The 15123-nt window shown below is 38.2% G+C and overlaps 1 protein-coding gene across 1 annotated transcript in view; it reads right to left on the bottom strand.

The window, feature by feature from the left end:
* pklr (pyruvate kinase L/R) overlaps nucleotides 1-15123 on the bottom strand; it is a 45458-nt gene that overhangs the window by 9751 nt on the left and 20584 nt on the right. Inside the window, 5 exon segments of the mRNA XM_055163739.1 lie at nucleotides 1385-1537; nucleotides 3723-3873; nucleotides 8857-9130; nucleotides 11624-11810; nucleotides 13660-13791. Coding sequence (XP_055019714.1) covers nucleotides 1385-1537; nucleotides 3723-3873; nucleotides 8857-9130; nucleotides 11624-11810; nucleotides 13660-13791 — 897 coding nt within the window.

Raw genomic sequence — 15123 nt, 5'->3', positions numbered from 1 at the left:
ACACATGCTGACACGCATAATGAGCTAGAGAGGGAGGTCAGAACTGTTTTGTTTTGTTTTGTTTTTAAGTTTCATTTTTCCCTATTTTCCCCTATTTATTACTGTTTTGACATACTGACATTCATTCGAGTAGACCAGCAATATTTAATACCAATGAGGCAGTTAGAATTAATATTGATCTTTGTTGTAATATAGTGAGTTCCACAGTCTTGTCACTTTTTTAATTCACCTTTTAGATATTTTCCATGAATGTACAATCTTTTCAATAGGGAAAACTGTCTCTATTTGTATTTCCAGGTTGAGTGTGTGTGGGGCAAGAGGCCAATATCAGTAAAAAAATTATAATAATAAAGTAGGGCTTCAAAATAAACTTGCACTTGATTTAATTTTTTTTAAGAAGCCTGCAAATGGACCAGTCTTGTCGCATTGAGCTGGAATAGTGGCTGAAACATACATATACCCTATTTTTGGGCTATAAGGCACACCGGATTATAGCAATATCAATAATGTTGAATTCTCTCGTCTATTTTCATACATAAGGCACACTGGATTATAAGGCGCATTAAGTGAAACAAACGGACCGCACTTGAGACTGATTTCTTAGCCCAAGCAACTACGATCCATTGGCAGATCGTGGCATAATTCGCCCGGCGTTGCCTCTCTGTATTGGTGAATGTGTATTATGAATGTGAATGTGGGTGGGTCATTTAAGTTTGTTTTTTTATTTCCTACGAGGAGGACTGAAATATACATTGAGTAATGTGTTTAATGCAGCTTTGCAAACATTTGTTTATGTTTTACAGAAACAAAATTTAAAACTACATGGATAATTTGCATAAACTCTAAGTGTTGAAAAAACAACTCGCTCCTTGTACACTGATGCAATTCAGCTTCTGTCAGACTAAAGGACACAACTCAGTGGAATATGTGTGTTCTTTCTGTGACAAGGCAGTGTGCAAGTCAATGCAGAATTATATTTCACCCTTTACTCCGCAAGGGTCCTGACTACAGTAGCCGTAATGCACCGACAATCCATCAAGCAGTGCGGCCTTGTAGCTTATCAAAGTCGTATTAAACATTTTGACAGATTTTTAAGAGGTGTGTACCACATAAAATGGGTTCGAGGTCAGTAAGCACAACCAGAATTAATACATAAGGTGCACCGGATTATAAGGCCCGCTTGAGAAAATTAAAGGACTTTAAGTGCGCCTTATAGTCCAAAAAATATGGTAACTCTGGAGTTAGCGGAGGTTATTCTAGCATCTATATCCACACAAATTTAGTTAGTAGTCAAGCCTGATAAACTGTGATTACACTTTTAATATTTTCCAGTTTGAAAATTAAATGCAATAAATCAAATCAAATTAAATTAAATCAAACATACCGAGTGCATCATGGCCACCGCCTCCACTGGGAAGTGTCCTTTGGCCGTTTCCCCAGACAACATGACACAGTCGGCTCCATCCAGCACCGCGTTGGCTACATCACTGCCCTCGGCTCGGGTGGGCCGTGGGTGGGCCACCATACTCTCCAACATCTAACGCCACACACACACACAGACATACGCATGCACACACACAAATGAGTGATTCTGTTTACATTGGGAAAGCCCAATAAGAGCACTGGTCTTTCGGTTTCTTTTCTTGCAAAACTAGAACATTTGAAATAAACATATGTCTTCATTTAAGTAGATGCATTTTAATATTCATGTTAACAAGCTGATAGAGACCTCCAGCAGAATCATTTTAACCCCCAAATTAAAGATGTACTATGTGTAACTTTTCTGGAGGACACAACCTGCTTGTCTCCAATGAGATCATTTTGATTTACCTAGAATGTTCCGCAGTATTAGCCTGATTCATCTGCTGGTTCACTTTGTGGAAAATATCTGACCTCGCAACATTAGGATTCGTTCGCTCGATGGTAGGCGGGTACTTTTTTATTTAACCAATCGGCGCTATTTGGCGTAGACATATGTAAAATTCACCAAACATTCTCTTTGTTCTGGGAATTGTTGCCAACACAGAAAAAGGGACCCAGACAGGTGCTTGAGTTTGATGTCATGGCTTCACAGCTCTTTGCTGATTGGCCGATGCGCGGTGTACAACTTTCGGGGTTCTAGAGTCCTGACCTAGTCGCTGGAGAAAAATGAAACTGAGTGGAGGAAATAGGTAGCACCAGCCTGGATACCACAGTATGGCATTAAACTTAAACTATTTAGCATTTATTCAGTTACAGTACCTGTATTTTTATAGCACAAAAATCCCTTTCAATTCACACATTCTTACCGTGGGCAGATTCACTGGACTCACGAATCTGACCTGTACCTAAACCTGGCAGCGATACATGCTAGTCTCCAAGGGGAAAAGTACTGTAAGTTTAATGCCATGCTGTAGAAAGAATATTTCAAGCAAAGTAAGAAAATCTGTGGTGTATTGGATCTTTATTAATGTTTTTTTTACCAAGTGTGGATGGTACAATGTTACAATATTAATTTGTCAATTTTTTAAGTTCCTGTTATAAGATGTAAAAAGTTCTGTTGTGAGTTCTGCTGATAGTCTCTCAAATTTCTTACAAACACATATAACAAATACACTAGTCATATAGCACTATGGCATTGTTTACAAAAGTCAATACTGAAAGTCAATACTGTAAGCAATGGAGGATAAAGTGCTTTCTATTGTGGTTTCATTCTTCAGACAAAGTGTTGTGGTGAGTGACATTTAGGAGTAATGGGCCGCACTGAGACAGTCTCAGACACGTCTGAAATGTGAAATGGATGAGAGACAATAAACATGAGGATGTTTTGAAGACAATACAAATTAGACAGTTATATGGGTTCTGTGGGTTTCCTTTTATGAGCCCAAATGACAAAATGACTCAGTATATTTTAGATTACATGATTTAAGAGGCTGCTTTCACACTTGGTTTGGTCCTGGTTTGAGCCCAGTGTAGTCCTGATGTAGACTTAGTTTGGTCCTGGTTTAGACTTGGTCTAGTCCAGGTTTAGTTCTGGGTTGAGTTCACACTTGTCATGGTCTGGTCCTGGTTTGATCCTGGTTTAGTCCTCCCCCTTCAATCATATTTTGCATATTTAGTTGAGCATATTTAAATTTTTTTCTATATTCGTCTAAGTTTGGTCCTGGTTTGAACCCAGTTTAGTCTTGATATAAACCTAGTTTAGTTCCTGTTTTAGTCCTGGTTAAAGGTGCATTGTGTAACCTTTCTACTGGGTAGTTCATCACCTGCTTTGATGTTTAAAGGCATTTAAGCATATTTCACAATAAGAATGTTTGTTTTTTCAAGGTTTTGGGGCAATATAACATCTGCAGTTTAATATATGCAAGACAGTTGTTTAATGCCATACTGTGGAACATTCAAGGCAAAGCATTAACATCTCCTAACACCTCTAAGTCCTGTTTATTTATGAATTAACACAGTTTTTACCCAATTTATGGCATATTGTGTAAAATGAAATTATTGTCAATTGGAATTTGCCTGCATATGCTGTTGTTAAGGGTATGTTCACTTTTGTGCTTTTTTTATTGTTGTTGTTTTTTGTCCTTTTAGCCCAGTTTGTCAAAATGATCTAGTTCTGGTTCAGCCCTGTTCCAGTCCAGATTTAGTTCCAGTTTAGTCCCAGTTTAGTCACATTTTTGACGTGGTTATTATGTAAGTGTGAACACAGCCTTAGTCAGTCCAGTGCTTGTTTTTCCTCTGACCTGCGTAGCACATATGACGGGTTTTCCGGCCGAATTGCAGCGTCCAATCATCATCTTCTGAGCGATGAAGACCTTCTCCGCCGGAATCTCAATCCCCAAGTCTCCCCTAGCAACCATTACCCCGTCACTCTCCTTCAGGATCTCCTCAAAACTGACACAGATCAGAGGGATCAGGAAAACCAAGCTCCGGAAAATACATAGCAAAGGTGTGACAGCTGCGCACTGAACTACACCGCAATACATGAGAAATCTAAATGGTTAAATTGATTAAATCACAGTTAAAGCAATCATTTTGATATGTATAAATAAACAAATAAATAAATAATTAAAATAAATAAATGGGATTATAACTACACTAAATTTGCGTCTATGACTTCTTTTTTTTTTCAATGTATTTCAGTGTGATTTCAATATTGATCTTGTTTTTTTTTTAGTAATTACCTGCCTCCCACTGAAGTAAACAACAACTATACTAAAGAAGTAAACATGATTAGTCAGTAATTCTCTCTTGGCTGATAAAGTAATTAGGTTTCACGGTGTTTGAATTTTTGGCCAGTACAAATATGTAAAAAAGAAACGCTTCTAGGCAAAAAAACAACAACAAAAAAACAGATGCAGCTTTAAAATAGAAATGACAGTCATGTTAGTTGATTTAGGTCAGTGCGAAATACAGATTAATTCAAGTCATTTTAATTAATACTGATACTTTGCAGTGGCATCATGCTGGGGGTGATCTACATGTATCTCTATTGGTGCAATATTTAGGAGTTACAATGGTGACACAATGTGGACATTAGCAAATACTAGGGATGTAACAATAAACAAAATATTGTGATATTGTATCGCCAAAGTTCTCACAATAATATCAATCATCACAATATATCGAATTACAAGTCTCTTTGCTTAAATAAAAAGTTAAGGTGCAGTAATAGACAGAGGGAACTACATAGACCATGATCCTTTGCTCCATTTCAGTGTTGATTACATGAAGAAATAACGGTTCTAAGCACTTTGAAGTTTTCTTTCTTTGGATTAAAAGTAGCATATCAACAGTTTTGTTAACAGCCTCCACAAAATATCGCAATAAATATCGTACCATGAGATATATATTGAGAAAATCTTGTACAGACAGATTTGGATATTGTTACATCCCTAATCGTGAGCCTCCCCTCCATATCGTGACCTTTCCCATGATATCGCAATAAATATCGTACCGAGAAGTTCATACCGTGACAATATCGTATCATGAGACTGATGATGACTGATCATGAGAAAAACTCAAGAAAAATACACAATGGATTTAAACAACACATTTTAGGAGTCTGTGATCAATGTGAGCGTTTGTGGTTCAGTTTAGGAGTTTGAATTTCAATGAAAAGGAGAGAGTGACAAATGATGATGATGAAATAACACAAATGAGCTCATCTGTTGTAGGTCCAAATAGGTCAGTTCTTTTTGGTCATTAAAATAAAGCACAGACTTAAGTTTAATAAAGCCTCAGGCAGAGCAGTGCCTACAGTTAGCATCACACCCCCAGGGAATGTTGACGATCTCAGCTGCAATGCATCAACAGACACTTTCTAGAATGATGAATTATTGTGTTTACTCAAATTCTGCTAAATACAATTACTAAACTGTACAAATGTTCAGTATAACAGACTCGGCAGTCTCCTGGACTCCGGCGGTGCAGCAGAGCATAAATAATGTCTCTTCAGTGCCAGATAATCATGTAAAATGCAATATTCATGAAGCCATTTAAAATCCCATTTCAATTAGGCCACCGTTAAAAGTGTCCAGGAAATCTGTACAAATGGTGTCAGGTAGTTATAGTCAAAGCCATAATTCATTGCGTTTCAGAGATGGAAAGATTTTAGTTGTGTTAAAGGGCCACTATTTTGTGATCTTTACTATAATGTTGTTTCCTCTACAAAAACATACCTCTAGTTATCTTTTGTCTCATTCACACAAAACCTGAGTTCTTCTCTCAAATCAAAATGGAAACCACTCTATTTCACCTTGTGTACTCAAACATGTGAATGAAACAAAACATAACTCTGGGTATGTTTTTGAGGAGGTAACCACATTATAACATGACATAAAGCTCACAAGAATCCATTTTGCGTAATATACAACCTTTAATATTACTTAAAAGTACGCTGTTTCTAGAGAGAGGGCACTTACTGCTTTGCCTGGAACATTCCATATTATGGCAATAAAACTTTTTTTTTATTTTTTATTTTTATGTATGCATTTATTTTGGGCAAGTAAAGATTTACATTTATATACAATGGAACATATAACATAAGTGAAATCATAAAAGAAATAAAAATAACAACAAAAAATTTACTATTATTATTATTATTTTGCCCAAAAGGGAGTGGGAAGAAGAAAACTTATTTAATCCCACCCCTACTCTTCATAATCTAACGCAATGAGCTTCTTTTGCATTTTTCAGACATTTTGAATTAAACTATATAAACTATTTACAAGTGCAGACAAAGAGTCACTGTTATAGCTTGGTAGTATAACATAAGTGCACCAACAATGGTAAAGTTAAGGATACAGACAATGGTAAGAAACAACAAATACAAGTAATGCAACGGACAGCACATACCAGCAATGGTAAGAAAACAACAAATATAAACCAGCGCTACAGAGGCAGTATTGTTCTAATATTATGACCCAAACCTATTTACACAAAATAAAACACACTCTTGCTTTAGTAGTAGTAGTTTCCCAAAATATTTTTTCACTGTTACTTGAGTAATTTATTGAATGATTACTGCATTTCTACTTGAGTAATGTGAAGTAATAATCTAAAGTAACGATACTCTTACTTGAGTACAATTCATTCCTACACTACTCACCTTGGGGTAAATGAGCATGTTGGCATATTACTATAATTTTTGCCCACTCTACCCTCCTGTGCTGAGTGTCCCCAGACTGCACATTACTGCGGTTTAAACTGTGAGGTGACAGGTGCCAATCTGCTGCTGCGTGTCGACAGGAGCAGTGTCGACAGGGGCAGTGTCGCCAGAAGCACAGACCAATATAAAACTGTTAGATGCTCATTATCACATTGCATTCTCTCAGCCCCCAGAATAAGTCTTCTCACGAGAGCCGGTGGGAAACACAGGCTACATCATGATTCAATGCAAAACGCTCATGGATAATGCGTTTGTTAAGAGTGGATGGTTAATTAATACTGTCATACTGTATGATAATAAAGATATTGCATTTAATAACATACATACATTTATTCTGTTGCAGACTTTCCGTTGTGTTTTCTGTTCACAGTAATTTGTTGTGTACGGTATGTTCCGCTGCACTTTGACAGTATTTGATTCACTTTTCCACCCATTTATTCACGTTATTATTATTATGATTATTATTATTTGGTTTTGGTGCAGTTAATTTGTTTTGCTTTTCATTTGGTAGTCGTGAACCCTGAGGGCCACTGTACAAGATACAATGTACTAACTGAATAATGTTTGTGCGATATTCTTATCATTATTATGAGCGCCTATTTATAGGTGCATTGTGTTATGGTTTTGCACAGAATGTTCCACAGTGTGCCATACCCTCTCCAGTGTTTTAATTTTTAGTAATTTTTTGTGAAGATGACTTTTTGTAAAGTGTATATATGAAAATAATCAATCAACAAATGTATTCCTCTGAAACAATAACCCATGTAGTATCATTAAAGGTTCAATATTACACTAAAATAATTTTTGTGAGCTTTAAGCCAAGTTAGAATGCTGATACCTCATCAAAAACACACCAAGAGTTGTTGGCAATTGCTGAAATCATCCAAATGACTCTAGCGGAGGTATATAGAGTTTAAAAACACAGTGGAGAACTTCCTGTATTACCACATGACATCACAAAGGGGAACAGAGTGTTTTATATCTGAGAGAAGAACTCAGCCTAAATACGCAGGGTTTGCAAGTCAAACATGTATGAATGAAACAAAACAAAACTCCAGGTATGTTTTTGATGAGAAAACATTATAACAGATCAGAAAAAAGTGTATTATATGTAGGACCTTCAAAAATAAATAGCACAATTAAGTCAGTGTGTCATAGATGTTATTACGATATACATGAAGAAATTATTATTTTTTTACTTGAATACATGCATCATGAATTTCGGACTTCCGGTCATTGTGCAATGCATAATAGGACATATACTGACAAAGCCAGTCCTTTCTAGTCTTTGAACCATATCACTTTTGTTTCTGGTTCTGATATTGTCATATTTTAGTTATGGGATTCGGACATTGTAATTGTGTGGTTGTTGGATGTCCTAACACCAGAAAACGGTTTCGAGAAATGGGCTTTGGAAAGTTTGCAAACTCCATAAATGCCAAAGGGAATCAGATCCGTGTGACTGCAAACCTCCGTTCAAACTATTTTCCTTCCCAACGGAATCGAAAAATAGTGAAAGGCGAAAGCGATGGGAAGTATTGATACACAGAAAGGATGAAAAAGGAAACCTTTGGCTGCCTACGAAATCATCCTGAGTTTGCAGTTAGGACATCCAACAACCACACAATTACCATGTCTCATCCCAAAACTAAAATAAGACAATATCAGAACCAGAAACAAAAGCGATATGGTTCAAAAGACTTGAAAAGACTGGCTTTGTCAATAGATGTATCCCACTGGGAAAACAAACATGGCAGTTTGATGCTTACTTTTTCAGAAAATCCTTCCTATTATGCATTGCACAATGACCGGAAGTCTGAAATTCATGATGCATGTATTCAGGTAAAAAAAAACATATTTCTTCATGTTGTCTGTGCTGAAATGAATCATGGGATATGTAGTGTACTATAAACCACTGCATTCAAGCAAAGGTACTTGCAATTCGATATATTGTGACAGCTCACTATATTATTGTGAGACTTTCGATGGTGCGATATCACGATATTTCGGTTATTGTTACATTCCTAATATTTATTAATACAGCCTCAAATGTTTAAAAAAGAGCATGTTTCCAGTTAGTGCAAAGAAAAGGTACATGTGCTAAATACCAAAAATATTTCTCCAGGGTTCATATATCGAATGAAAAGTTGCTATAGAAATAATCGTGACAGACCTATCCTCTCAATGTTTTTTTTATCTGGACTTACTTCTGGACTCCTTGGCGGCTCTCCACTTTACTGATAACTTTGATGCCCTGCCCATAAGGACCCAGAGCTTTGCGTACATCTCTGACGTCCTGTGCAGAGCGGATGAAGCTGGCGAATACGATATCGATGCCCTGGGAGACGCCAAAACGCAGATCTGCCTCGTCACGCTTGCTCACCGCCTTCAGCCCGATCAGGTTACACCCAGGGAGGTTCACCCCTTTACGGCTACACAGGACACCACCAGCCTCCACCACAGTGTCCACCCAGTCCTCACCTGAGACAGAAAAACCTACAGTCAGTATTACGAGTGTATATGGGCTGTTCATGGGTTTCAGCTTCCTGTTATATGCAACATTTTAAGGATTTTTCCCATTCAAAACCTGTGATATTTTATTTTAAATCATTATTTGCTATGGCAACAGTCCTTATTTTTTATTATTCTGAAAGCCACAGATAGTTCAGTATGTTTAAGCAAAATTTAAAGGCCAACAGGACGACATAATTTGGCTCTGGCTTGATCCCAGTTTGGTCCTGATGTAGACTTCGTTTGGTCCTGCTCTAGTCTTGGTTTAGTCCTAGTCTTGTCCAGGTTCAGTCCAAGTCTAGTCACAGTGTGAATGTATCCTAAAGCTGAATTTTAACCATGCAGGACTAAACTGGGATATAAACAGCAGTAAACCAGAACTAAACCAGGTCTAAACTAGGACACAAACTTATCTAAAACAGGATTAGCACAGGACATGTATAGACGGCATAAACAAGAACTAAAACAGCAAAATGTTTTATGTATCATTCATCATGTAGCCTGTATAAAAAGAAAGTGAAGTTACATTTTTCCTTGACATGGCTTTCAAGATCATCTTTTCAAATGAAACAAATGATTCTTACAGTACCATCTCTAACTAGAAAAGCAAAGCTGTGAGCGACCTTGTGTTGGATGGTCGATACAACATAAAAGAGTGAAAAAAAGAGTAAATCAAACAGCATATGGCTAAGTATCTTAAACCATTGTGTAATTATTGATCTCTAAGTGATGTGAAAATAGGCCTGTCAATCATTGATACTTTGCAGCTGATGTTATCTACAATCCCTGAGCGTGTGATGCTAACTTTCAGCACTGCTCTGTCAGAGGCTTTGTTAGACTTTAATTTGAACTTTGCTTTAACACAGTCTGACCAGAAAGAACTGACTGAACTGAGTTGGAACTACAACAGGTGAGCTGATTTGTGATGTTTAACAAGTCTCTCTCAAATAACATTACAGTCACAAACTAGCTGGCAAGAAACTTGGCTTTTAGGCCGATTTTGACTAGATTTTTGTTGCAGAATTTTGGCTCCTCTGTGCATCAGGCAGTGTGTAGGGTTTAGGGCTGCGATTACCTACTCACGGTGAATACACGACAGCTGATCGTGTGGCCACAGGGATCAGACATGTTTGATATTTGTCCTGGCTGCAGGTCCGAGCGCTGCTGAAGCTGGGTTTTATGGGTGAGAACAGCGAGTATGGAGGTGACGTGGGCCGTAATGCGTCTCTGACACGTATTCTGAACAAATCACCACACACGAGCGCCAGAAAAGAGTTGTGAACAAAGCCTCAAACTATTAACAAAGCAGTGCTAAAGTTAACACTGCCAACGGTTTGCTTACTTACTTCTATGATGTTTTGGGAGTTTAAACGTGCGTGTATGAAAAGACAACGGCGTCATAAACATGTCCACAGCCTTTCACACAGGTACCATAGACCGTGTATATGTATGTATTTGTTTTACAGTATATGACACAAACCTCCTCTGGCCCATGTCCCTTGTATAGTGTGAGGTGTAAGTCTAGACTGGATTTAGTGATATGAGCTGTTTGTTTCTCCAATGTAAGAGGCTTGCTCAAGAGCCAGCTATGGCCATTTGAGATGCTACAGACTTTTTACACAATATGTGGCAGCAAATGTGGCAGAAGATCTTCCAGAAGAAACACTTTGAAGGAACGAACCATTTTGTCACCAACCGAAAAACACCAGAGTGGAGTAAGAATGAGACTTTTCCTGTTGTGTTCACCTGGTTCCCTCCTGGACTCTGCTTTGATGCTGAAGGAGCCACAGGATCTGCTGACTCGACCCGACCCTGTGTCCCTCCTGTTAAACTGCACTGAGAACTTTGACTGAGACACAAAAGTGTAAATGCTGCAGCAGCAGCAAAACTTGCATTTCCCTTGGGATCAATAAAGTATCTTGAGTATCTTCAGTTTACCTTAAAACTTTTTTGTCAGTGTTTGCTAATGTGTGCAATGTGTCTCCATGGTAACTGCTGAACATTCCGCCAATACACATACAGTACATGTTGAACATCCCCAGTGTGATGTCACTGCAAAGTATTAATATAAGACAAACCTACAAATGAACAGTGCAAAAAGAGTAAACCAAACAGCATATGGCTAATTATCTTAAACCTTTGTCTAATCATGTTACTGCTTTGTCTAGAAGTTTTAAACATTCATGAAACCTGTCAAGAGAGATACAAGTTGGTTACAGCACTACGCTACATTACAATTCAGATCTATGGAGAGTCAGGCCTATTCACAGGAATAATAATGCATTTTTGAGCAATAGAAACACCCGTGATGAATAAATGAGCGATGGATATGTTTAATGCTATACTATGGTACATTCCAGGACAAAATTTAAAATTTATGTGAAGTAGGCATCAGATCCTTTATCAGAAAAGATGCACAGTGTACCTTTAAAGTCCTGTCACTCACTGGTGTTGTGGTTTTACCTATTTCCACCACTTTGAGCCCGATCAGTCCGTCATCAATATATATGATGCCTCCATTGTCCAGGACTTTGGGCAGACTGGGATAATCCACCCAGACCACAGATCCATCTGTTTTGTCTTTGTCACTCTCTGCTGTCAGCACACGAACATGATCGCCCTTTTTCAACTCCACCTCCTCCTCCACCTTCTGAAAAACACAAGAAGGAAGAGTTTAACAACAGGCTGTCAGAGAATCAGTCACAGGGAAGGAAGCCACTGCAGAAGGAATAAATATGTTTGTTGACGATGCACCATGCAACTTTTCTGATAGGGTTTCCATAGAGATTATGCCTTGCCTGGAATGTTCCACACTGTGACATTGAGCATAACCATGCTGCATTTATTCTACCACAAGTGGAGTTTTTTTTTTTTGCTAATAAAATCTATTTTCACTTGTCTGTCCATAGATCAGATTTGCAACTTATGGTGGCACCACTTTTTTGTCTCCATGGAGATAAGTTTAAAGAGACAGTTTGGAATTTTGGATATAAGACCCCATTTCCTAGTGAGCCAGTGTTGGAGAAGTGTGGAGACACATTTTTAAATATCACATCCAGTGCTTGTATTTGCAGAGGTCGTTGGTGCTAGGCTAGTGCATGTCAACGGCCATAGTTATCCTGCCACTAAAAACAGTTGTTCTGTTAAGCATGAAGTATTGTTTAAAAAATGTTTGAATGTATAATTCTCCTGTTTTTGTGTTTCTTGGATTTCGCTTGTGTATGGTGCCATCTGGTGGACACCTTTAGAACTGCACTCAGAGCACGTGTTTGATCAAAACTTTATTGAACGCAAGTAACAGATGCTAGCCTTATAATGTGGTGGTTGCACGCAGCCCTCGAGATGGCGTGTGGATTTGCAACCTTGTACTTGCTGTTGTTTGCCTTGTGTTTTTGTGACTGTTGTAAACGTGTTGTAATGTTGTATTTTTTCTGCTCTGCAGTTTCACCTTCTTAAGTATCATTAAACCTGCTTAAAGACAATCACGTCTGTAGAGTTGTTGATGTGAGAGAAGTGTTATCGCCATAGTTACCGTCTTACCCACATTACGCCAGGCTGTCGATGTGAATGTTTGTGTCGATAGAATCATTTTAGAAGTAAAACCAACCTTGCATTTGAAGGATTTATGTCTGTGCAGCAGCAGCGAGTTGTACTTCCTAATAGAAAGCTTGGAAACGGCGGACTGATATATGAGAAAATAGTCCCTCAACGTGTAACGATTCATGTGATACAAGGTTAATATAATTTCAAACATTTATTCTATCAACACAGACATTTACACTGACAGTCTAGTGTAATAATAGATTTGCTTCGGGTGTTTTGTGGAGTGGGTAAGACTGTTTTTAGTGGCAGGATAACTATGGCCATTGACATGCACTAGCCTAGCACCAGTGACCTCTGCAAATACAAGGACTGGATGGAATATTTTAAAAAGTGTCTCCACACGTCTCCAACACTCTGGCTCACTAGGAAACGAGGTCCTATGTCCAAAATTTCGAACTGTCCCTTTAATGCCATATCATGCACATTCCAAGAAAAGCAATAACATTTCCAAGGAGACAAGCAGGTAGCTGACCCCCACCAGAAAATGTTGCACAGTGCACCTTTAAAATGGCATGACAAAACTTTAGCCTATGTGTTGTGATTGGTTTAATCTATCTATCTATCTATCTATCTATCTATCTATCTATCTAATGCCATACTGTGGAGCATTCCAGGCAAAGCAATAATGTGTCCATAGAGCTAAGGAGGTGGCTCATTGATTTGTTGACACAGGTTTCTTTGGGCACAGTGCACCTTTACCTTTGTATTTCGAAGTGTATTTTCTGTAAAAGCTTTGTTCACTGCGCACCTGAGCGAGCTGATGTGTGTAATGATTTGAGAAATGAAGCCTGTCTGAGTTTGGACTGGTGTTTTGCTCTGAGCCAATGGGGGCTCTTCCAGCTGACTGCATGTGACGTTTTGATTATTTTTGGAGAGATGAGGCTCTTGCTGTTTACCCCTTTGACCAATCCTGTGCGTATCTCAGGGCCCTTGGTGTCCAGCGCTATGGCGACCGGTCGATAGTACAGAGGGTCAGAGGTGAGCGTATCCACGGCCTCCCGGATGTTTTTGATGGTCTCTCCGTGGTACTGAGGAGGGGAGAGGGACACAGACAGAAGATCAATCCAGCGGCTACAGACACACGGGCAAGTGCCTAGAGACCAGGACTAAACAACAGGGTGTATCAAGATCTAAAGCAGTGCTAAAACAGTTCAAAACAGGACTAAAAGAGGGCATATCAGGAAAGGCAAAACCAAGACTAAATCTCATCAAATCCATGAATAAACCAAACTAGACCACAGGATCTAAATCAGGACTAAACGAGGATTAAAGTTGGATTTAATCAGTAAAAGACCATGGCCTTTGGGATGTTGTGATTTCTCTGTGATACTGAAACGAGGTAGACAGACGGAAGATCAATGCAGGGGCTAGAGACACAAGTGGTACTTTGGTCTATAAACAAGGACTAAACTAGAAATTAACAAGAGAAAGGATACGTCTAGAAACCAGGACTCAACTAGAACTAAACTAAACGAGTTCGAGTTCAATCAAGGTAAAAGAAAAGCTAAGCCAGAACTAAGCCAAGTCTAAAGCATAGAAATTCCAGGACTTAAAAACCTATAATCAAAGGGACTAGACCTCTTAAAAAGACCCAAACCAGAACTGAAACGAAACTAAAGTTGGACTTAATAAACTGGGTGTGCATGGCTTTTTGGATATTTGTGATTTCTCTGTAGTACTGAAGACAGAAGATCAATGCAGAGGCTACAGAGTCACACGAACAAGCGCTCTGTTTATGTAAACCATAATTAAATCAGGACTAAACTTGGACTTAACGAGATCCAAAACAGTGCGAAAAACAGTTGAAAATCAGGTCTAAACCAGGTAAAATCCATATAAACCAGAACGTATTAAGATATGTCACAAGACAAGACAACTACATTAGACCAAACTTGAACTTAATTGGTTTTTAGTATCATTAATAAACCTGGTGTCCATGACCTTTCAGATGTTTCTGAGGAGAGGGAGACGGACAGAAGATCAATGCAGGAGCAAGAGAGACGTTACATGAGCACACTGCACCTCATTGCCAGGTGAGCTTCAACCCGATCTCATTTTTTAAAAGAACCACATCTTTTTCCCTTTTCTAATTTGTATGCATTTTATACTGATTTGCATTAAACCAACACAAAAATAAGCAGAGAAGCAGAATAGGCAACAAGAATAAGAGCTTTGTGTACAAAAAACACAGTGCGATGTTTATTTTGATTATACTTAATTTCAGTGGGTAAACATATCACTCTCACTTTGAATCATTTTAAACAAATCTGAGTCTTTTTGATTTCTCTCTGTGATTAGTTTGTAAATCAAATAAGTTCTCACACTGGCTTTTGTTATATAAATTAGTAAAAAAGCCAGAT

This window comes from Boleophthalmus pectinirostris, unplaced genomic scaffold, assembly GCF_026225935.1.
Source record: "Boleophthalmus pectinirostris isolate CB_2022bp ecotype Guang Dong unplaced genomic scaffold, ASM2622593v1 HiC_scaffold_6, whole genome shotgun sequence".
NCBI classification, from domain to species: Eukaryota; Metazoa; Chordata; class Actinopteri; order Gobiiformes; family Gobiidae; genus Boleophthalmus; species Boleophthalmus pectinirostris.
The sequence above is the reverse complement of the archived record's forward strand: the minus strand, read 5'-3'. Positions and strand labels throughout refer to the sequence as shown.